Source organism: Phaenicophaeus curvirostris, chromosome 5, assembly GCF_032191515.1.
Source record: "Phaenicophaeus curvirostris isolate KB17595 chromosome 5, BPBGC_Pcur_1.0, whole genome shotgun sequence".
Taxonomy (NCBI): Eukaryota; Metazoa; Chordata; class Aves; order Cuculiformes; family Cuculidae; genus Phaenicophaeus; species Phaenicophaeus curvirostris.
In genome coordinates this window covers 50,134,946-50,157,786 of record NC_091396.1, presented here as the reverse complement: position 1 = coordinate 50,157,786, position 22,841 = coordinate 50,134,946, and the positions used below count along the sequence as shown (strand labels likewise).

Below are 22,841 nucleotides of genomic sequence, written 5' to 3'. Positions count from 1 at the left end.
TAGGTGGAATAGTGCCAGATGCTTTAAGGTAGAAAATTTGTAGAGTTTAGAAAAAAAAATAAAAGAGAATGAAGAAATCAGAACTTTACTTTACTTTTTATGTGGAGTCTGCAGGAGAGGCAGATGAATACTGTGGACTCTAATGTGGTAAGAGACAGGAAGATATGACTGAATTAACAGGAGAGGGAGAAAGACAGCAGAAAACTGTTAGTTTCATAATTGTACTCTTTAAGATGTACTAGAAATTGGAAAACTAAGGATTCAGAAAAGTAAGTTAGTAGTGAGAAAGTGGCAGAGTGAAAGCTGGACAACAGCTTTCTTGGTAACAATGGGGCAAGCCAATTCTAGTCAAGGTAAGAAAGATGAAGTATAGGGTATCATTAAGATGCCATCTGTACTGTGAGAAGAAAAAGGGAATGAGAAGAATCAAAGGCAATGTGAAGCTGTAAGTTTAAGACAGGGAGCCAGTAGAATTGTCAACAGTGGGAGTGGTTAAGAGAGAATTATTATTTCAGTGAGGAATACCAACGCTATTTTTGCCACATATGTACAAGAGTAATCCATTAATTGGCTTTTAGACTGAAAAGTCTTCCAGGCAACTCTTGAAAACTAGTGCTACCTGAAGTGATGGAGTTTGCTTTTGAGAAAAAGATATGTGATATCAACTGTAATCGGGTAGGTTTTAATTCAGCTTTTGGTGTTTGTGTAGGTTTAGGTAGACAGTATGTGGACTGTATCAGCTTCAGACAGAAGAATGCATATATATGGTGATACAGTTTAATTCTTACTCTCATGATTTAATAAAGAGCTGGGAATTTTACCACTCACTTCAGTGTGAGCAACATAAGATTCTTAATTTTAAAAGTATCAGAACTATGCTGTCCCCACAGGCTTTACTGAGTTAAAATTAAAGGAATGCCTGGAATCACTGGGAGAACAGGGGCCTTAGATGTGTTTTAAGTACCTGGAGTGAAATGGGAGGGTATGATGAGGAGGTCAAGATAAGAAAGGGATAAAAACCACACTAATACTCAACAGGTAGAATATTACCGAACCTTTATTTTGTAATAATCTCAATGTTACAGCAAAAGCCAAACCAGAGAATATAAATGCTGAATAATTGTCTGGGTTTTATTCAATTTTTATATAAAGGAAGTCACATTTGGCAAAAGCGTAAATACTACCTTTCAATACCTATTTTTTAATAGGAATGCCTTTGGGTTTTTTTGTTTTCTGTAAGAAATTCCTGGTTCCTGAGACATTGGTTATACTTTTATTGTTTATCCATAAAGCCTGCATATGAAAAACATATTAAGTATAATGGAAAATGTGCTCTAAAATGAACCTGTTGACCTTCATAAATAATAAGCCATGCATTTTTCACTGATTACCCTAACGAGATAAAAGAACAAATGATGAGCACATATCAAATACCCTTGTACTTCAGGGTAGTTGTACCAATCCTTTTTAGTCGTTGCACGATGATTATTATTCTGCCAACATACTTTTCTGCACGGCTTTTCACAGTTAAAATCAAACATTAACTTAGATTATTTAAACAAAATTATATTTCAAAAGTGGACTATGAATCTCTTACCATGCTAATGAACCGCAGGATTTAGGGAATATTTCGTTGGTCTGGGAATGCTGAGACCAAGAATTCAGATTTAATCTCTTTCTTTAACTGCAAACACAATTCTTGTGCTATTCCAAATATCATTATTGTCAAAGTATCCCAAATACTCTAGCTGAAAGCTAGACTTGTGACAAGAGGCATGACATATAAAACGTATGAGAGGGATTCAAACTTGTTGCACATGGGACCTGGACTCCTGAATATAGGTAGTAATCAGCTGCAAAGTCTAGGAATGGGTTTGATTTTTTTTAGAAATCCAGACATAGTTAGGTCTAACATTTCATTTGAGTTTGCTATTTGAAATATGGAAGACATTTGAAAAGAAAGAAAGACCCAAAAAGGAGAGACAAAGGAAAACTGCTTCAGGTGACGTAGATAACAAAAGAATGAACCCAAAGCATGACAATATCAGATTTGCTGCCAGAGGTGCAGAGAATGCAGGTGTGTGTACCTGTGATAAAGCTGAAAATACTCTAAAAAAAAAAAACTATGGATGGACATGAAGCCAAGCTTGGCTGCCTCCAACTAGAAAACACTGTTTCCAAGCACATGATGTTCTTTCTACCTTTTAGAAGTAAGCATATAACCTAGGGCATATATTTTTTTTTTTTAAAAAAAGAAGTATCTTAATATTCTCTACTGGTTCCTCAGGTGTTTATCAGGATTCTCCTCTGTGAGCAAAACTAATGCAGAATATAAATAATCTTATGGACATATTGCAAAATAACTTCATCTCATGAAGTAAGGATTTGTAATAAACAATGATCTATTTATTCTGCTAGTTCTTCATTGGAGAAGCATACATATGTTTCTTCAATTTTTCCCTCAGCTCTGCCCCCAAAGAGATGAATTAATTAGACCTTTAAATTGCTTCAGTTTTCTGTCCTTCTGCTAATGCATAGCTTATGCACGATTGTGTGACTGTTGTTTGCTGAAGGTAATACACTGTTAAACTAGTAGAGCATAACAAAAGTTAACACCCTAAAACCCCATCTTCTTACAAAGCAATGTAAGTTATTTTGGTATCACTATCCTACATGTTCACCACAGTGTTTTAAGCATCAGGCTTTGAGTACCTAGATTTGTTAGAGCCATATGTTCATATCTCAGCAGAACTGACTCATCTTTTCTTCCCTAGGAAGAAAAACCAGCTTGTTACTGCCTTTACTGGAAGGTGATTTTGGATTTTGGCACCTTAAATTTGTGCTACTGGGATTCTTAAGATTCAGTGATATGCTGCTAAGGGGTGCTTGTATTATTTCAGTCTTAATACTGTAATATAATAGTACAGGCATGATTTGAAAATTGCAAATACATATTGACAGCTTGTCCAGGGCTTTTATCATCTCAAAATTCAGCTTTTCATTTTAAAGAAATAAAAATCAGTCACTAGCCACTGTGTGCAGAAAACCTCAATGATAAAAGAATTACAAAAGAAGTGGCCACAGCTGTCTCCTTCTTCAGTCTGAACTGTGAATGCATGTAGCTACATGTCACTGATGCAGTTCATCAGTACTGTGAAGTACTGCGAGATTGCTAGAAGCCATAACATATCAGCAGATGCCAACCTTGTGTAGCTATAAAGTTTTATCATAGTTCAAATTACAACTGTATTTCTACAGTATTTCTACAGTATTATGTTGCTGAGCACAAGATAAGAAATGTCTTGTGTATATCTGTTGTACTGAACTCCTTACTATTTAAGATATTCTAAATTATATATTGTATAGCAAACTCCAAACCAGCTTTGTGCAGTCAGAATCAGCCTGGCATGGATGTGGAGCATTATGTGCCCAGCCTCCTAGTAACAGTGTTCATCTGTTCTGTTCATTGTATACTGCCACGAGCAGCATAGCGTGTCAGAAGTCTGTTTAACCTACTTTTGCTTACTTGAGCTCTCTTTGACTCACAGTCACTTTCTAACGTTGTACACACACAATGGACGGGTAGCTCATTCTGACTATGGCAGCTTTGCTTGTTCAACTTACACACCAAAACTGTAAAAGAAAAATGTGTACGTTATGCAGAATTTAGAATAAGGGAAAATAAAAATAGGTAGTCTGAACAAATGCATTTCAAACAGTAAATTTGTCTTCCTTGTGACAGATCTTTTCTGCTCGGAGAAATTTTGCAATAGCTGTATTATATTTTATGTATTCTTTGTCTTGCCCCAGAATAGGTTTTCAAAGTATTGAAAAGCCATTGTTCACTTTAACTAGGACTGTTACTGTATATAGTAATTAAGACTACTAAATAGAGAGGATCCTCAAGATATGCAAAGAGTATAGCTCCGGTGAACTAAAAAATAGCCCAATTGATGTGCTTTTTACAAGATTTGTGACTGTTACCACATGATGAAAGATCAAGTTTTATTTCTGTTGCACAGAAAATTTGAGAAATTATCACTTAATTGAAGTAGTGGATCATTAATGAGATTTGCTTGAATTCAAAGTATTTTTCTGTAGATTCCAATCATTATCAAGATTGAGCAAGACTCCACTGAATTGATGCAGAAATTCTTACTTGTTTTGACAGAGGAGCATCAATATGAGTTCTTTAGGAATGGTCAGTAATGTGCAGATACATCTGTAAGGATGCCCCAAGAAATCTTTGAAGGGGAACAGTTAGTACTGACACTGTTCTTATTCTGGGGTTAGAGGTTATATTGCATATGATTTCCTGGCTTTACTCATAAGTGAAAGGTCTATGCCTTGGCTGTTAAACTAAAAGTCCTGCAGGAGATATTGTACTGCCCCAGCTGAGCCATGTATTGGCACCTCACAGTTCCAGTCTATACTATAGTCAGTAGTGCAGCTGAAGTCCCCTTTGCATAACTGAAGTGATCAAGAGATTACCTCACTCCACTGTTAATGTGTACCCCTGGCAGACAGCCAGCATCAATCACATTTCAAATGTAGATTAGATAGCTTCCTGCTAGGAAGGCCAGCATGAATCTCAGCTTTGTTGTTTGCCTCCTCCACCTGCTTGTCTTACCACTAGGTTTCTGTCAATAAGAATGTTCTTCCCTTTGTACACAGGTCTTTTTATGCTAAATTTCAAGAGTTGGATTTGCTTCACTGGTCTGTCTGGGCAAGACACCATTGGCTGAATTTTGTTTGTGAATCCTTGAGAAAGGATATTTGAAGGATCCCAGTCCAGCTGCTCTAGCAGAAGAACACTAGCTAAAATCCTGAACATACATCATCCTATGAACATTTTGAAGCAGGACACTTTTGACTCCAGTTGTGGGAGATTCAGGCTCTTCCTAAAAGTTACTGAAATCCTGAGACACTTCCTCTTAAGAAAAAGGAGTCAATTCTTTTCATCCAACAACATGTCATGGCGCAATGTGATTTTTTTATTAGTTTCTAAAAAGAAAGTTATGGATATGCAGCATCATCACTTCTTCAACCTGTCTGTTGTTCATCGAAGTCTGCAGAGAACTATACTGACATACTGACATGAAAGAAGTTTTTCTATATATTGCCTAATAAGGAAAAACTATGGTATGTTCATATCTTCTGACAAGAACTCTTTTTCACAAAGTTATCTTTATACCCTCATAAAATATCTTGAGCCAAAAGCACTTGCGTCCTTTTTGACTCTTGACAGGGCACAGACCTGCATGAACTAGAACTCTCAAATTTAGAAAGAGCAAAAAACTACTGATTGATGCTAGGGAATCAGGTTTTAGCAGTGATCTGTTAGGTTTAGTCTTATTTTGGAAAGGGAAGAGTGAGAATTTTTCTTGGGTTTCTCTGTATTCAGTTTCTCTATAAATAGCTTCATAAACCTGATGATAGCACTGCTGCCAGTGAGTGTGTTGGAACAAACGCAGTAACCAGTCTTGAAACAGAGGGCTTCTTAATTGGGACTTGCCCCTGTCAATCATTTCTAATCCCCCCTCAACTCTTTCTGCTCCTCACTGTAATGCTCTTCTACTCTATTTTCCATTTTCCAGTACCTGAAGTTCATTGATGAGTCCCATCACATGTAAGCATGTGCTTGGCTTCTTGCTCTGGGCTCGAGTGTCAGAGGTAATGGGGAGGGTAGCTGAGTGCCGAGGAGAGGAACTGAGCGGGCAGTTACGGGTGTGCTGCCTGCCACGCTGCCAGCATGGTTAGAGAGAAGTGAGGGACAAGAGCAGATGCATGGATTTGGAGGAGGGCAGAGTGGAAGACAGGCCAGGAGAGAGAGAAAGCAAAGCAAGGGAAACAAAATTCGAACTGCCCTCCAGCAGTGTAGAATCTCGCTTCAGCACAAGACATATCTCCTTCAAGTATTCATCTGGACTTGGCAGCTCTGTAAGTAGTGCTACAAATGGTATCAGTAGCAGTGCATCTTCATATTAATGCCAATGAGTGTTAGCTAGGCACCCCACAAGGACTGCTGTCCTGAAGCCAAACCAGAAAGAAAAAAAACGAAGATGCTTTCAGCTGTTCATGGAGTTCGTGTCCTCCCTTAGCACATCCATTCTTTTGACCAGTGAGATGTCACGTATGCATTAGAAAGGTGTACTGCCTGGGAGAGGGCGGGTAGAGGGGAAAATATCCCAGCATCCAATGACCGTGACTTTTGCAGAGGTTTTTTTTTTTTATGTCACTGGATAAGTTCTGGCTGATACCTATGCAAGCCAGCCTTGGGTTTCCCGTTGTTTCCCTGCCATTTGTGTAGCCTCAGTAGGCAGGAGATTTAAGGCTGTGTTTCCAAGAGAGTAACTCCTGGACAGTCCATTTTAGATTTGTGGGCAGGCTCTGACTGCGGTTCTGACAGCAAAGAGGCTGAGTCAGAATCAGGAAATTCTTGTAAATAATCAGCAAGACCAGCTTACATATGGGCATAATTTTTTTCCTTCATAACCAACAAAAGAATGGAGTCTGATTTATTGCTGGCTATTAATCTTGTAACGGGCAGATGAGCGTTTTGTCATGTGTAGGGAAAACAGCATGTCCCCTAAAAGAACTTGAAGATTTGCTAATACGTTGACGACAAATCATTGTACCTGCTTGATGCACATATGAAAAAGATCTTGTTTTAATCAACTTTTGAAATTACTCTCAAATGTAATTAATTCGCTAGCATCTCTGTGGCAGTGTTTACATGAGAAACTGAACACAGAGACACACACAGAGACACACACACAATGTTGCTTTTCTTCAGTGTACAGGTGCTTATTTGTTGTTTTGGAAATGCTTTGAGATACTTAGATAATCATGAAAGACTATTACAGATTTGCAGGACTGATGCGAAGAGGAGTGTTGAGAGTATTTGACTCTTAAACGGAAAAAGAGGGGAAGAATTTGAAGAGCATTTTCCTGCTGTCAGTCAGGACTGGAATATCAAGATGAATTTCACTAGTTTGTTTTCATATCCTGGATGATGAATACAAGCCTACAATATTAGGCTGTTTTTCTTTGTTACCTTTCGCTGACAGGTTTTCTTCTTGGATCCATAGTGGTAGGCAAGGCATAGATTGAAAACACTGACCTAAATGATTTTAGGGATCTAGGGAAGAATTCATCACTGTTTTCAGTTAGTCAGTGTCTTATTTTCATTTGTGTGACTACTGTTAACATTTTTAAACTTAGTCCAAAGAGAATTTTAATTTATATAAAGATAATACTTCGGAAAGTTGCAACAAAAATTGATGGGGGATGTTGAAAAGTTGACTACATTGACAATAATTTTGTGTCATGGACAAACGATGTAAGTATGTGGTGGAGTTTGATTTACTGTGGTTCAAACCAAGCTGAGAGATCAGCTGAAACTGATCGAAGGAAGAAATTTTTATTTCCAAAATTCTTCACATACATACTCAGTATTTTCCTTCCTAAGTCATTCTCTCCTTCTATTTTCTTGTGCTCTTAAACACTCAGTTACAATGAAGCATGCCAGTATTTAGTCACCATTCAATATTTCAGTGATAAGTGAAGCAGAGAAAGATGTTGAATAGAGCAACCTTTTCTGTGCTCTTCAGAATTTGCTTCCCTTTCCTTTTAGCCTGAAGAAAGAAAAACATGTATTCATCTTCACTGGCTGCTAACTGCATGCAGTCATATGAAAGGTTGTGCAGAAGCCAAAAATGGATATAAAGTTAAAGAAATAAAGTGCAGATATTCAAAATGAAAGGCTCTTTTTGGATAGGTCTTAAAGCATGCAAATCTGTGAGCAGGAGAATGGACTGCTAATCCAGCTTTCTTGTTTGTTGTTTGATCTTTGTTAAGCCATTTCTTTTTGTGTAGGCTATACATCAGTTGTGTTTAGAGCATTGAATGATGCTGTCTGAGCTAGGCCAGCACAAGGAATCTGTAAACTCGAAGCTATCTGGTGCACCACCGTTTTGAACCAAGTAAGTCCTGTTAAGTGGCTAGGCCTATAAACACAAGCTCAGCACTACCTTAACAAAGCTACCCAGCTTTTCTTGTCTTGAACCTGAGTTCTGTGGAAATCTTATTGAAAGTGGATCAGTCTTGCAAGAAGGAGCCTAAAAATACTTTTCAATTCTTCACATGAAAATTAAGGAAAACTACTGTTGTCCAGCATCATGAAAGACACCGTTATACGGTAATTATTGCTATTTGTAATATATTCAAGGCAGTGACACTGTTGGGGCGCCTGCTCTGAAGAGTTTATTCTCTTTGAAATAAGCAATTATAATATTAAACTATTAATAAGGACATAAACAAAAACTGATTTAGGTTTGGATTTGTTGGCATAGTGTGATTTTCTGGGGTTTTTATGGTTAAGGGCACTGAGATTTTAGTCCTGCAGACTTTTTATTTTCCTAAGCAACCATTGTGAGTTTTTCCTTTGAAAGCTCTTCGTGAGATGGATGCTTGAACTGCCTTTCTTCTGGGCTTTAAAGAATTTACGCTTAGAAATGGCAGTGCCCTTCAGAAACGCAGTAAGTATAAGAATGGTATTCAGACCCTCCTCTCCTTCTCACTATACCTTCTTAATTAAAATTAAATTAGCTTTTACATAGTTCTTTTCTGTCTCTTTAGGGAGAGTAGGTTCAGAATTGCTGAAGTGAAATGATAGAATACCAAAGAGTCTTTCAACAGCCTCACAAAATCCATTGAAATCAAGGAAAAGGGACATGACATAGCTCAGGGGAATGGTAATTGCATAGACTTTTAAATCTTTTATACACTTGTTAAACTAATCAGAACTAGATCAAGTCAAGTTTACCCAGCATCCAATTTCTAGCCATTTAACATCTGCAAGCAGATTGTGATCTTCTTATATTTTTAAAAAAACATCACAGATATCACATTGTATTGCTACTTTTCCTTTTTTGGTTAAAAGTGTACGGACTTCCTGTCAGCATGGAATATTTAATTAATATGACATTTAGCTTTATGTGTAAATGTATGCTTCTAACAATAATTTTCTTAAATGTGTATAGAAAATGACTGAAATAAAATGCTTATGTGTGGGAAGGGAGAATGAAAAATGATAAAAAGCAAAAAATCAAGTCCACTCAACAAGACTGAATGTTTTTCTTCTATAGTGACCTAAACCCAGTACAGAGTGACAAGAAGGCATAATTGTTAGAAGGCTTCTTTCTCCCTGTAGCTAATCCATGTTCATCACTTTAATTTCTGTCCTGATCTATACATCAATATTCTTAGGGCATGATTGTAATGCACTGATGGCTTTTTCACCAAAATCCATATGCACTCCATGACTGGTGAGACTCAGAGGAAAAACAGTACTGAACAATACAGTCTGAGTTATGTCCTCATCTTTATTGTCCCTGTGCAAACTCTCTGTTGTGGGTTGACCTTGGCTGGCTACCAGATGCCCACCCAGCCACTCTCACTCCTCCTCAACAGGGGAGGGTAAGAAGAAAATAATGTGGAAAAATTTGTGGCTTGAGGTAAAGACAAGGAGATCACTTAGTAATTACCATCATGGGTAAACTGGTGTCAGCTTGGGGAAAAATACATTAATTTATTGCCAGTTAAAATAGATTTGGATAGTGAGAAACAAAGACAAGGGTTTAAACACCTTTCTGCTCCTTTATTTTTTCCTAAGTCCAGCTTCACTGCTTCATTCCTTACTCCTCTTCCTCCTCCCCACCCTACATGGTGCACAGGGAATGGTCTCGTGTGGTGAGTTCATAACAGTTCCTCTAGGCTGCACCTTCCTCCTCATGCTTTTCCTTTGCTCCAGCATGGGTCCTTTCTATGGGCTGCAGTCCTTTAGGATAAACATATTCCAGCATTGTCTCTCCACAGGCAATAATTGTTCAGGAAATATCAGTCTGCTCTGGGGTTCTCCACATGCTGCAGTGTGGATATCTGCTCTGGTATGGTCCTTTCCATGGGCTACAGAGAAATACCTGTTCCACCATGGTCTCTTCCAGGACTAACACAGGCTGCAGGAGAATATCTCAAACAGTTCCTGGAGCACCTCTTTCTCCTTCACTGACTTCCGTGTGTTCAGGACTGTTTTTTTACACTTCTTTTCCTCATTCCTCACTGTCTGCACAACATTTTTCCTTTTCTTAACTCTGCATTCACAGGGGTGCTGCCATCTTCCCTGATGGCAGCTTCACAGCTGTGTCCTGTGGTGGTTCCATTGGAGTCAGCAGGAACCAGCTATGTCTAGCATGGGGCAGGCCCTGGCCTTATCCTGCAGAGACCACCAATGTAGCCACCCTGCTAATGACACCTTGTCACCTCTAACAAATACACTGTCACGGAGATCAAATAGCCAAGTACTTGGTATCAGTCAGACATTTGCTGCACAACTAAATGGAAGCAGTGATAATCTGGTAGTATGGACAGTAAAAATTTCAGAATATTCTCCCAAGATTTGTGTTTCAGAATAAACTGTTATCAAATAGCAGTGGCAGTGTCCTTCAGTAGAAGGCAAGACTCATTCTGATGATGTACTGCATAGCTAAGTTGCTTGTCGGCCACTAAAGAAGCTCTCCAGGAACCAAGAAGAAACTTAAGTTCCCCTTAGTTCTTCTGATCTGCAGTATATCAGCACTACAGTCTGTGAAGACTCTCATAGTTGGGAAGCTCTTTCTACAGAAAGAGAGACCTTATCTCAGACCACACCGATTTCCTAATTTCTACCATGTTCCAATTTACGCAGTTTAAGATCTTTTATTTTTGCCTAAACTATAGTTTTCTAATGAAGAAGAAAGCCACATTATAAACCAGTTTTTTGTTTCTGTGTAACAACTGCATTCCAGATCAATTAAGCAGTTGGTGTATTCCAAGAGCTATTAATTAGTATGTTTCAATTATAACTGATGAAGTAGAATTATGTAGATTTTTTTTTGAAACTTACCAAGAATCATAATTTCAAGCACTAGCTGGGGATATACGACAAATGATACAAAAATTGCAGAAGCTTTTTTCTATGACATGTTCCACAAAGCTGCTGCCAGGGATAGCAAAGCAACTGTTAGACATAATTCGCTCTGATATGTTATTGACATGTCTCTTCCCACCAACAGAGAAAACTCACTATATAAACTTTTCTATGTTCTACTAGCATTATCCTATACTAGGAAGCAAATAGTGACTTTATTCCTTATGCAGTTTTGTAACCTGACATATTCCTCCCTTCTCCCCACCCCACTCTGGGAAAGGAGCAGTTGGCAGCAATCAGTGCTACTTTATTTCAACTAGCACATTCAATCTTTCTGGTTTAACGTATGCTGCCCTTTGTGCCTTTACCTGTCTCTTTCTGTATTTCATTGAATGCCTTGCCTCTGATGACTGCATTTGCAGCAGACTGCTGAGATGTTGCTGAAGTTGGCAGTGCTAATACTGCATTAGGGAACTCTTCGGGGAAAACAGTGTTAGATTTAACCAGTGGGATACTGCTGCAGTGAGCAGCTATGTGCTTGGAGACACTCTGCATTTTCCAAACAAGCAATATGTAATGCTTTCATGAACAGGGAATGTAATAGTAATGCTTCACACTTCTATTGTAGTTTGCAGCAAAATGCTATACAAACTAACCTGATCGCCTTCTATGACAAAGTGACTCGGCTGCTGGATGACGGAAAGGCTGTGGATGTGGTCTTCCTGGACATCAGTAAAGCCTTTGACACAGTTTCTCACAGCATTCTGCTTGGGAAACTATCAGCCTCTGGCCTGGACAGGCGCACACTCTCCTGGGTGGAAAACTGGTTGGATGGCCGGGCCCAGAGAGTGGTGGGAAATGGTGTGAAATCCAGCTGGAGGCCAGTGACAAGTGGGGTTCCCCAGGGCTCAGTGCTGGGTCCAGCCCTGTTCAATGTCTTTATCAATGACCTGGATGAAGGCATTGAGTGCACCCTTAGCAAGTTTGCGGACGACACTAAGCTGGGTGGAAGTGTAGATCTGCTGGAGGGTAGGGAGGCTCTGCAAAGGGATCTGAACAGGCTGGACCACTGGGCTGAGTCCAATGGCATGAGGTTTAACAAGGCCAAATGCCGGGTCCTGCACTTGGGGCACAACAACCCTGTGCAGTGCTACAGACTAGGAGGAGTCTGTCTAGAAAGCTGCCTGGAGGAGAGGGACCTGGGGGTGTTGGTTGACAGTGACTGAACATGAGCCAGCAGTGTGCCCAGGTGGCCAAGAAGGCCAATGGCATCTTGGCTTGTATCAGAAACAGCGTGACCAGCAGATCCAGGGAGGTTATTCTCCCTCTGTACTTGGCACTGGTGAGACCGCTCCTTGAATCCTGTGTTCAGTTCTAGGCCCCTCACCACAAGAAGGATGTTGAGGCTCTGGAGTGAGTCCAGAGAAGAGCAACAAAGCTGGTGAAGGGGCTGGAGAACAGGCCTTATGAGGAGCGGCTGAGAGACCTGGGGTTGTTTAGCTTGGAGAAGAGGAGGCTGAGGGGAGACCTCATTGTTCCCTACAACTACCTGAAAGGAGGTTGTGGAGAGGAGGGTGCTGGCCTCTTCTCCCAAGTGACAGGGGACAGGACAAGAGGGAATGGCCTCAAGCTCTGCCAGGGGAGGTTCAGGCTGGACATTAGGAAAAAATTTTTCACGAAAAGGGTCATTGGGCACTGGCAGAGGCTGCCCAGGGAGGTGGTTGAGTCACCTTCCCTGGAGGTGTTTAAGGGACGGGTGGACGAGGTGCTGAGGGGTATGGTTTAGTGTTTGATATGAATGGTTGGACTCAATGATCTGGTGGGTCTCTTCTATCCTGGTTATTCTGTGATTCTATGAATTTCACCTTGTGTGGCAGGCTTGCGATGACTTTCACTGCTCAAGTCGTGCGGTTGAACACCTTGGGGATAGGCAGAGGAACCAGGGCCAAATCAATGTAAAACATCATTGCTGAGAGCAGTTTTCTTGATCCATGGCTGTATGGATTCCGTGGTCCCCAGACAGCAGTGCTTATTATTATGCCTCAATCCAGAACAACAGCCACAGGGATACTAGTGTTCTGCCCCATATGTAATTGTAGCCTGCAGGCAGGGTTTTGTCTCCCATTTCTTGATCACAGCTGAAATGTCACCTGTTAATTAGCCCACATCATGCAAAGATGCTGCACAAACACAATGGCAGACACAATCATTGTCTACCGGGATTTTTGCTCTAAAAGCCAGACTTTCTAAACCAGCGTCAGATTTTTGAGTGCTCAGTGTGTAAAAATCCAACATTCATTGTGTTGGTTAAATGGATGCTCTCTGCTTTACAAAACTGTTAAAAACCCACAACAGATAGAGATGAAGAATGGAGGTGGGGAGGGTGCTGGAATAGCAAGCAAAACAGGCGGTGGAAATGATTAGCCATCTCCTCATCATGCAAAATTTTAATGGCTTAATGATTTTTTTGTTACACATGCATGGAAACGTCCATGTTTCATTACTTCCATCATGCATATAGCAGCCACCCAGTTCCTGTTAGACATAAAAATTCCCTTCATCCATAAACCCACATGCATTTCCTGTTTGTGACATATTCCTGAGAAGTTCATGTAGCTGATAGCTTAATACACTGATTGCTTCAGCTTTTCCTCTAATGTACGTCTTATCCTTGCTCTAACTTCCAGGCCCAGCCCTGCTATCTTAACCCATGCAACCAGTAGCTGAAATTCCTTTGGGGAGCCTGTGGGAAGGTTGTGAGACTGGAAGCAAATGCTAGGTGCACTTATCCCCCAGGAAATTCTGTTTGGGCTTGAGCCAGAGCCTTGGAGTGCAAGATCATGTTATCCACTGGTGGGCTGTAGATTTTCCTGCCTTTCCACATTGTTCAGTCAGGAAGCCTTCTGATGCTAACTTCAGTTTGTGGCCATTTCAGAAGAGGGGTGGGAGAGAACCCAAACAACTAGAATACTTTGTCCAGTGAAAACAAAATAAACCAGGGTCCTGCTAGGACACTAAAACAATTATGGCCAGTGGAGTCTCTCCATTTTCTAGTACTTTATGATCCATTTTAGAGAAGGTAGATCTACCTACTTTTAGTGGTTGATTCAGGGAAGCTGTAGTGGATTTGGCTGGCACCTCACATTCATATCTCAGCCTTGGTACTCCAAGTCTCTGTTCTGCAACTTCATACATTTGCCAAAATATTGTATTTCTAAATTACTTCAGGAGGAATGCTGGCTTATTAAGCTGTGCTACAGGAAGGATGTACAATTGCTGATAACCCAATGTAGGACCTTGTGAAAGCTGTAGGGGCAATGATTTGCTCATGAATTTTCTCAGTTGAACTGGACTGCATGATAGGATTACTTTATACTCCAAGCTAAGCTTCTAGTTTTTAGACAAAGATAAGGAAGAATCCATGGGAAGTTTTGAGTGCTTGACTATGTAAATGTTTGAAGAAAACACGATATACTTTCTTTAAAAAAGAATCCCATCATACTAGGAGGGTTTTGGGGAAAGATACTGGTACTTACCTTCAGATGCATATGAAAACCTTTTTCCTTAGCTGAAAGTACTTTTTTTTGGGTTTTTTTGGATGGAGCTACTGAAATGGGAGGTGAAATGCGCAGTTTCACTTTTGATAAACTCATGCATTAAACTTAAAACCAGCTACTGGGTTTATGAATCCATAAGTATATATGTCCTCAATCTAATTCTGTGCTTATTCTTGTAAAAGCAACACTTGCATCAGATGTGTCAAGAATGATCTATTATACTCTCATTAAAATGTACATACATTCCTGTGTGCTCATGTAACACAGCAACATGGAATAAAGTACTACGTAAGATATCGATTTATATTTTTTCCACAGATAAAAATTGTGACAGCAGTACTGCAGTGTGTTAATTTAAAAAAAAAAAAAAAAGGAGCACTTGGTTTAAACCAAACTCTTCTTTAAAATCATATTTCTTCAGTATCTCCTATGTTCTTGGAATATTGTGTAAGATAGTTGGCAGGATACAGGTCTGTGGCCAAGCCATATGTGTTACGAGCACCCCAGGTAGCAACAAAAAACCGTGTAGTCACTTTTCACCCCTCTGCCTTCTGGGGAGGAGAATCAAAAGAAACAAAGGCAAAACTTCTGGTTTGAGATGAGGACAGGGAGGCATCGCTTCTGTCACAGGCAAAACAGACTCGACTTGTGGAAAAAAATCAAATCTAATTTACTACAAATCAAATTGAGAAACAAAACCAAATTCCCAAAAGAACACCTTTCTCCCACTCCTCCCTTCATCTCAGGATCAGCTTTTTCTCCAGATTTTTTCTGCCTCCTCCTCACACCAACAGTGCAGGAGGACAGGAAATGGGGGTTGTGACCAGTTCATCACATGTTGGCTCTGCCCCTTTTTCTTCCCTCCAGGGAGAACTTCTCAGGCTTCACTTGCTCCAGTGTGGGGTCCCTCCCACAGGAGGCTGTTCTCCATGAATATCTTCAGCATGGGTCCTTCCTGTGGGCTGCCATCCTCCATGACCTGCTCCAGCATGGGCTTCCACTGGGTCATGGCCTCCTTTGGCACCTCCACCTGCTCCCGTACAGGGTCCTCTGCAGTCTGCAAATGGGCATCCACTGGGACTCCTCCACAGGCTATAGCGGAGCCTCTCCTCATGTATCTAGAGTACCTACTCTCCCTCTTCTTCACTGGCCTCAGTGTTCCCTGCAGTGCTGTTTCTTTTGCGTTTGGAGCCTGCATAATTGTTTCTCTCCCATCACGTTTCTCTTGTGTCTGTGGCACGGCTGGTCCTTGTGGATCTTGCTCCTCTCTTTCCCTCGCCACACCACGCCAGGGTTGGGGGACAGGCCAGTTCCTTCCCCTGCATCTCTGTCTCTGCTGCTGCCACTTGCTGTTCCCCCCTCCCTCCCCTTCTTAAATATATTATAACAGAGGTCTTATCACCCTTGCTGATTAGCTTGGCCTTGGCCAGGGGTGGATCTGCTCTGGAACCAGGTGGCACCAGCTTCCAGCAGCTCCAGGAGAAGCTGCACCCATAGCCCCTCTCTGTTTGCTACCAAAATCCTTTGCCACACAACATCACCACACGCTTAAAATTTTCACAGTCAAAAGCCAATTGAAAATGCTTTTGGCATTTTGGCTGTTATTTTAAGCTGTTCTTCTGAGGCGGCTGTACTCTGAATCTCTCTGTCTGGAAATTTTCCCTTTAAATTAGAGCTATTTTCACAGAGTCATAAGAGTTTACCTGGCTCACCCTGCTGCTGTAAAGCTGGGGCAAGTATACCAAAATATTTCTGGCAGAAATTAGTCTAACCTCTTCTTAGAAATATCAGTCTCCTAAAGCAAAGCATACCTGTAGTAGTAAAGGACAATTGTTAGCCTGAAAGCAGTGTCCAGTATTTTACATTACAGCATTTAGAGTGTAATATTTCAGCTGGAAGGAACTTGAAACTGTCATCTGGTCCAACTGCCAACTGCTTCAGTTGGGTTACGCTTTGCCCCAATCTTCTTGGCAGTTGGTCAGTGAAAGTTTTAATTACTTAATTCTTTCTGAATAGAAATCTTCAGCATTTAAGCTCCTCACATATGGATGGGAGGCCTGGCAGGGTTCATCAGTACATCAAGTGCAAGTGGTGCAGTGCTCTTGGAGGTGAACAGCTGTATGGATCCTAACATTTTAATTTGACTTCTAATTTCATTTGCTGTATTTTGAAGCTTATCCAAGCAAATAAGAACTCACCTTTCTTCCTCACTGGTATCGTCTTACTGGGGTATGGCCCGTGTTGAAGCACTAGTGTGTTCCTTTCAGGGTACCTGTTCCTTTGAGGTTACCTGTCTATTAATTTAGTGCATGTATGTAAATGGAGATTCATCTTTGCTTTCAGTGAGACAGATGTAGGCCTTCTTTGATGTGACTTAACAAACACATGGATGAGATTCTGTTCTGGGAAAAACCTGTTAAGACAGAAGCTTGTTTTGAAAAAACATGGATAAATGAAGCAGGGTTTGTTCCGCATTTATTGTAAATATATCTTCTTCTCTTTTGCTCTATGTTTTTCCTAAATTATAGTCTAAACCATGTCTACAGATGCAAGAATGTAGTCCTTCCTTTTCTTAAACTGTTTGTATACAGTTCTCAAATTGCCTCTGTAGTCCATCCTTCAATTTTAGTAAAACCACTTGTTGAACCCTGGAAGTTTATATAGCTTTTAAGTTTGTATGTTTGTTCAAAAATTGTACAGACGTGGATTCTTGTACAATTTTGTGACCTCCATTTTATCTTGTTCTGGTTGGTGAAATCATGGTTTAAATGCAAATGGCAGCACTTTTCTGAGAGCACAGGTTTATGAAGGCAGAGTTCCAGTTAGAAATCAGGACTTCTGACTTCTTACCATGTACTCAAGTCACTAACCCCACTCCTGTTGTAAAGAGCGAGGCAGTTGCTAGATGGAGTATCTAAATGGGTTGTCCAACACCTAACTGCTGCTTAAAATCTATGCTGAAACATGTCTGGGGTATTGACTGCAGTTTTTCCTAGTGCATCAGCTTTGTAAGAAGACTATCTCTGTTATATATCAGTTGCTCAATTAGCTCCTTTAGTAGAGTCTTCCTGCATATGAATTTATACCATATAAATACTTCAGATCAAAATTCCTACACACACTTAGTATAGCTATTACTAATAGCAGTAAATGAAAGACTTCAACATAGTTCTTCCTAGGAAAAGAATTATCTTTTATTTTAGAGATAAGCAAACCAAGCACAGTAATCCATTGAGCTGTTTAAGTGACACAATATTTATAAGAACATTTTACATTCCCTACCCTGAACTTCCCATCTTGTTATTAAATCAGTGCATTTTCCTTTGAAGGTAGAATCAAACAGGCCATGATTTTACTGTAAAGCCGCTACTAACACTTTGCCAGATTTACAGTTTGAATAAGAAACAACATTTATACTGGCATAGAGGAAAACTAAACTCACAAAAGCTGATTTAACTCTACGAGCTCTTGACTTTCTTCCTCTTGACTTATCATTGGTGTGGTATCAAAGTCAGGCATCTCTCTCCACTGAAGGGCTCACCCATCCCATGCTGAACTGTGCCAGTCATGGAAAGGTAGATAGCTGTTTCAAAAAAAAGGTAGCGTGCTTTTTCTGTCATATAAATTCTTCTCTCATCTTACCATGTGAGCCTTGGATCTTGAGAGTATTTTTGCTGAGTTACCTCAAGTGGGCAAAATCAGCCCTCAGGCTTGCAAATTTTGTTTTGATTCACAATACACGAAGTAGTTATGGGCTCTGACTAGTGTAAATTGATTGAATCCCATGTATTCCATGGAAGTTATGTTACACTGATTTACAGCAGCTGAGACAGTTCTGAGTTCTGAGTTGTGAGACAGGGAATACTCAAATTTATTTAGTTCAGTAAAGAGACATTGTGACTCATATTTAAGCTATTTACCTGTAGAAGTTCTAACTGCTTCACACAGCCTCTATATTTTACACTTCTTCTGAATACTTTTCTGATATTTCCTGTTGTAACTGTCTGTATCTATACAGTAATCCTTTCCTTTCAGGAGGTTTAGAGAATTAAACAACTGATCTCTTTTACAAAAAAAAAAAAAAAAGTAACTTCTTTCTAATACTTCTAATAATTATTTTCTCCTTATTGTAACTTCAGGTTCTTAGAACTTATATAAAATATAAGTAGTGGTAAGAGAAAGAACCCTTTTAAGTTTGATGACACTTCATCCCAGCTGATAAGTTGGGAGCCATAATGACCTTTTGGTGGTTGAACTGAGCAGCTATGCTGTAGGATGTTGCAAAACTGAGATACAGACAAAGGGGATCACCATGGAGGCTTTTCCTCTGTTCCTGGATCCTTTCTAATCTATTTAGTAGCTGGAGTCTCCAGGTCATGCGTGAAAAGAAATATTAACTGTAAATGTAAAGCAGTTATAGTTATCTGTAGTTTATTGGTTAGCAAGTAAGCTGGAAGCTTACTTATTGCTTACGTTACTTACTCAATGTAATACTTCAGTGAAGTATCGCTTCTATGAAAACATGACTGTAGTAAAAAGCTGATTTTTTAAGTTATTCAGTATCACAGAATGATTTCTGTTGGCAGAGTTGTAGCCCACGTCAAACTCAAGGTGTAATCATATTGTATGTTCAAATTGTATTGAATCAGTTAATTGTGCCACTCTGATCAGACATTGTAAATCCTTCTGCTTTATTTTCTGAGCAAAACAACAAAGACACTTTTGGGATAAGTTCATAGGATGCACCGAAAGTGACTGTATTTTAACTGTAATCTGATTTAGTTCTGATATGAAATAAATCAATCCAGTTTTAAAGAAGCTACAGGTCAGTGACAGCTGCACCACGGTAAGATTACAGTAGGGATTTGGTTTAAAATGAATCCAGCATCTTTTAAGACTACATGTGGTCCCATTATACCACTGGATGCTGAGGAATCCGGCTTCATTCTGCCATTGCTAACACTTGTAACAGTGAGTGGGAAAGTGTGATGCTGAGACACCAGAATTAATTGGAGGTGAGCCAGCTTTGATTCGGATGCCTTGGTAGCTTGATACAGTGGTTGGGCTAATAGGTCTGGCTGGAAGTCATGGCTTATTAACTCTGATGTACTGTTAAGGTCACATGGGCTATACAATGTCTTGGTGCCAGGCTGGAAGGTCCATCACTGTGCTTGGCATGTGACTGACTTTGACCTCAGATATGCTTTGGCTGCAGAATGATTTATGGTAAAATTTGTGAAGTTTCCAGGCTTAAAGAACATTTTCAGAAATGATAGTTTTGTGAATCCTTGTAAATAATATTGGCCTGTTTATGAACAAATATTTGGTAAGCCAAACACCACTGTGGTTTGCAAAGTATTTTCTGTCAGTACCAGGCCAGGTAGTGATCACTGGACATGAACAGTTCAATTTCCTAGCTTTATTGGTTCTAGTAGTATTTTGATTTAAGGATATAAATCGCTGCCAGAGTCCCTCACCACCCACCAGCTTGTGTAACTTATATCCTAATAGTCAAAATTCCATGTTCATGTTGGATAAAAGGTTTTCCTCATCCTTCTGAAATCTTTGCATATGAAACCGACCTGTTCAGTTCTAGAGGTGATGGATGAAACAAACCCTTGAAGTACTTTGTGTATGGATGAACAAAGCACACATGGAGCCTTCCAGGTAAGAGTTGCATCTGTGTGAATAACATGGCTTATGGGAGAGTCTTGAAAATGGATTTAGGAAAGTTGTATATGAAGATCAAGGTCATACTCTTAGTGATTTAATTTAGAATAAGATTTTTTTTTACTATGTGTTTCAGTGGCTGTTCCCACACCAGCGCCAGCTTGTGAACCCAAGCCCAAAACTAACGGGCATTACCAAGCTCCACGACTGTCCATTTCCTCCCGAGCCACTGTTGTTGCTACCATGGAAGCCCCTTCTCAAGGCCTGCAGACAGTCATGAAGTGGAAAACAGTGGTGGCCATCTTTGTCGTGGTGGTAGTTTACCTGGTGACGGGAGGACTTGTCTTTCGTGCCCTGGAGCAGCCCTTTGAAAGCCGGCAGAAAAACACAATCGCACTAGAGAAGGCTGACTTTCTTCGGGAGCACATCTGTGTAACCCAGCTGGAGCTGGAGACACTGATTCAGGTAGGCCATGTAAAGAAGAGTACTTCTTGGAAGTTAGGATAAACTGCTTGGTGGTTTGTTGATCAGCTGAGTAGGTAGGGAACAAAATTTTTCACAGAACCGTCGCAATGAGTAGCGTGAAGAGCAGGCTCTTTCCCAGTCGTTTTAAAGTCCAGGAAACAAAGCTATGTCTCCAAAATACTGTAAATGAAGATTAAATGTATTCACTACAATAATGAAAAATGTGTGCAGAGAAAATCAGAACTTAATATCTGGAAGAAATTTTTGTGAGATGTGACAGATTTGCAAGACATTTGCCCATTGTCTCTGAAAGTTTTCAAACGATACTAATTATTCTTAGTTATACTAATTATTCTTAATTATTCCTCCAAAATTAAATACAGTGGTAAGGAGAGCAAACAAAATGATAGGTAGGAATTTTGAAATAAATATTCAACCAGAAATTCCAGACTTACTGGTATATTAATTTGCTTGAATATTACTGCAACGTTAGGTAAATGAATGATTTTGAAGTATACAATTAAAAATAGAAAATAATTGGCATTTGAGAACTACAGAATTTTTAGTCTGGTCTATGAAGCAAAGGTTTAGAATAAATTTTGAAGGAAATAAATATCAAATATGTAGGGATAAGTGGAAAATGGAAAAACATGCAGGAATTGTCTATCAAGGATAGTGTTATCTTTCGTTGATTAAAACTGTACACCAGGAAGGCATTATGGATCTTACAAGACTTCAATAAAGTATTTTCTAGGATCCCTAAAAACCTGTGAATTAGCCTGGAGAAAATAGGGATTAGGTAAGAAATGTGAGATACCTAGGGGATATATTCCAAAGTTGAACTTCAGCTTTGTATTCAGACCTGAATCTGTGTCTGAGCCTTCCAAGAGCACCATGTGTTTCCCCTGGGGGTGTCACACCAGAGCTCTGTTGTGATTTCAGGCTGTTTGAAAGAACACAGAGCTATCCCCTGGATTCTTGTGCCCACTCACCCAACTGTGTTATAAAACCCTTTCTATAAGTGAACTAAATTTATAAGTTTAGTATTTCTTTCAAGAAGTTGTTCCTGTACCTCATTGCTGTGATGGAAAAAGCATTGTACTTTTCAGCCTAAACATGTTGAGGTTTCCTTTCACAGAAAACACCTCGTTGCTCAATTGACTCCTTTCCTTTGCCCACACATGTAGACAGTGATGCTCTTCTGCTTCTCCTAAGCAAAACAAATTCTTTCTGTTTCTTTGCAGATAGATGTGGGCTCTCCCTGCTTGGGCTCTGTGTTCACAGAAGACAGGTCAGTTCTGAGTCAGAAGCTGTGTACCTGTACCTTTGGGCAGCCTGGTACTGTAGCTAACCTGCTTCAGCAGGAAGTGGTATTGTGCTGATGTGACTATACAGCTTTTGGATCAGGGCTGGCTTGGATCACATCCTTCATCTGTCTGCAAAAGACAGATGAACACGTTTGGTTGGCAGGGTGAATTCTGTCCAGGGATATTGCTTCAGACATGTTTCTTATGCCAATACTGCAGAGATCCGTATTTCCTTCAACTCCTTAGGTATAATGTGTGCTCGCTGATTAAAGAATTGTAAAAAATACTAAATGCAAGAAATTCATATTCCCTTGATGGAGATGTCACAATAAAAAGATATTCAAAATGCTGTCTTTTCTAGCAGAACGCAGAACACAATAGGTGCAACAACCAAAGCACCTCAGCAGGATGGCGAACTACTCTATACTGACTGCAGTACAAAGATTTCTAAATAGCCCCTGTTCTCTAGCTTAAGCTGTGTACCAGTTTTAATTTTTTATTTTACACAGTATTTTCCTTCTTGCACCTCAAAAGTGGTGAGTTTAAAATAAAAATGAGGCATACTGTGTCATGAGAAGGCAGATATTCTAAACAAATCTTAATATCTCCTGAGATTTCATTGTGTCCTCAGGTATTATACTGGTTAACTGCAAATCATTTTGCAAAAGTAAATTGAATGGGTTTAGCAGCTTAGCATGTGAATGCTCTAAGGCCAAGGTCAAGTCATGTGAAATATTAAAACAGATTTGTCAATAAATAGGAAGTTCCTTAGATTCTTCTGTGTGTCTGGGAGTGAAACTGGCTCCAAGGATGTAGTTGGTCATGGCGATAGAGAAAACTATGATTGTAATTGACTTGCACAGGAGAACAGTG

The 22,841-nt window shown here is 39.9% G+C and overlaps 1 protein-coding gene across 1 annotated transcript in view; it reads left to right on the top strand.

Moving 5' to 3' along the window:
* Positions 1 to 22,841, top strand: part of KCNK10 (potassium two pore domain channel subfamily K member 10) — a 63,892-nt gene that overhangs the window by 5,882 nt on the left and 35,169 nt on the right. Inside the window, exon 2 of the mRNA XM_069858640.1 lies at positions 20,333 to 20,661. Coding sequence (XP_069714741.1) covers positions 20,333 to 20,661 — 329 coding nt within the window. The remainder of the gene's footprint in view (positions 1 to 20,332; positions 20,662 to 22,841) is intronic.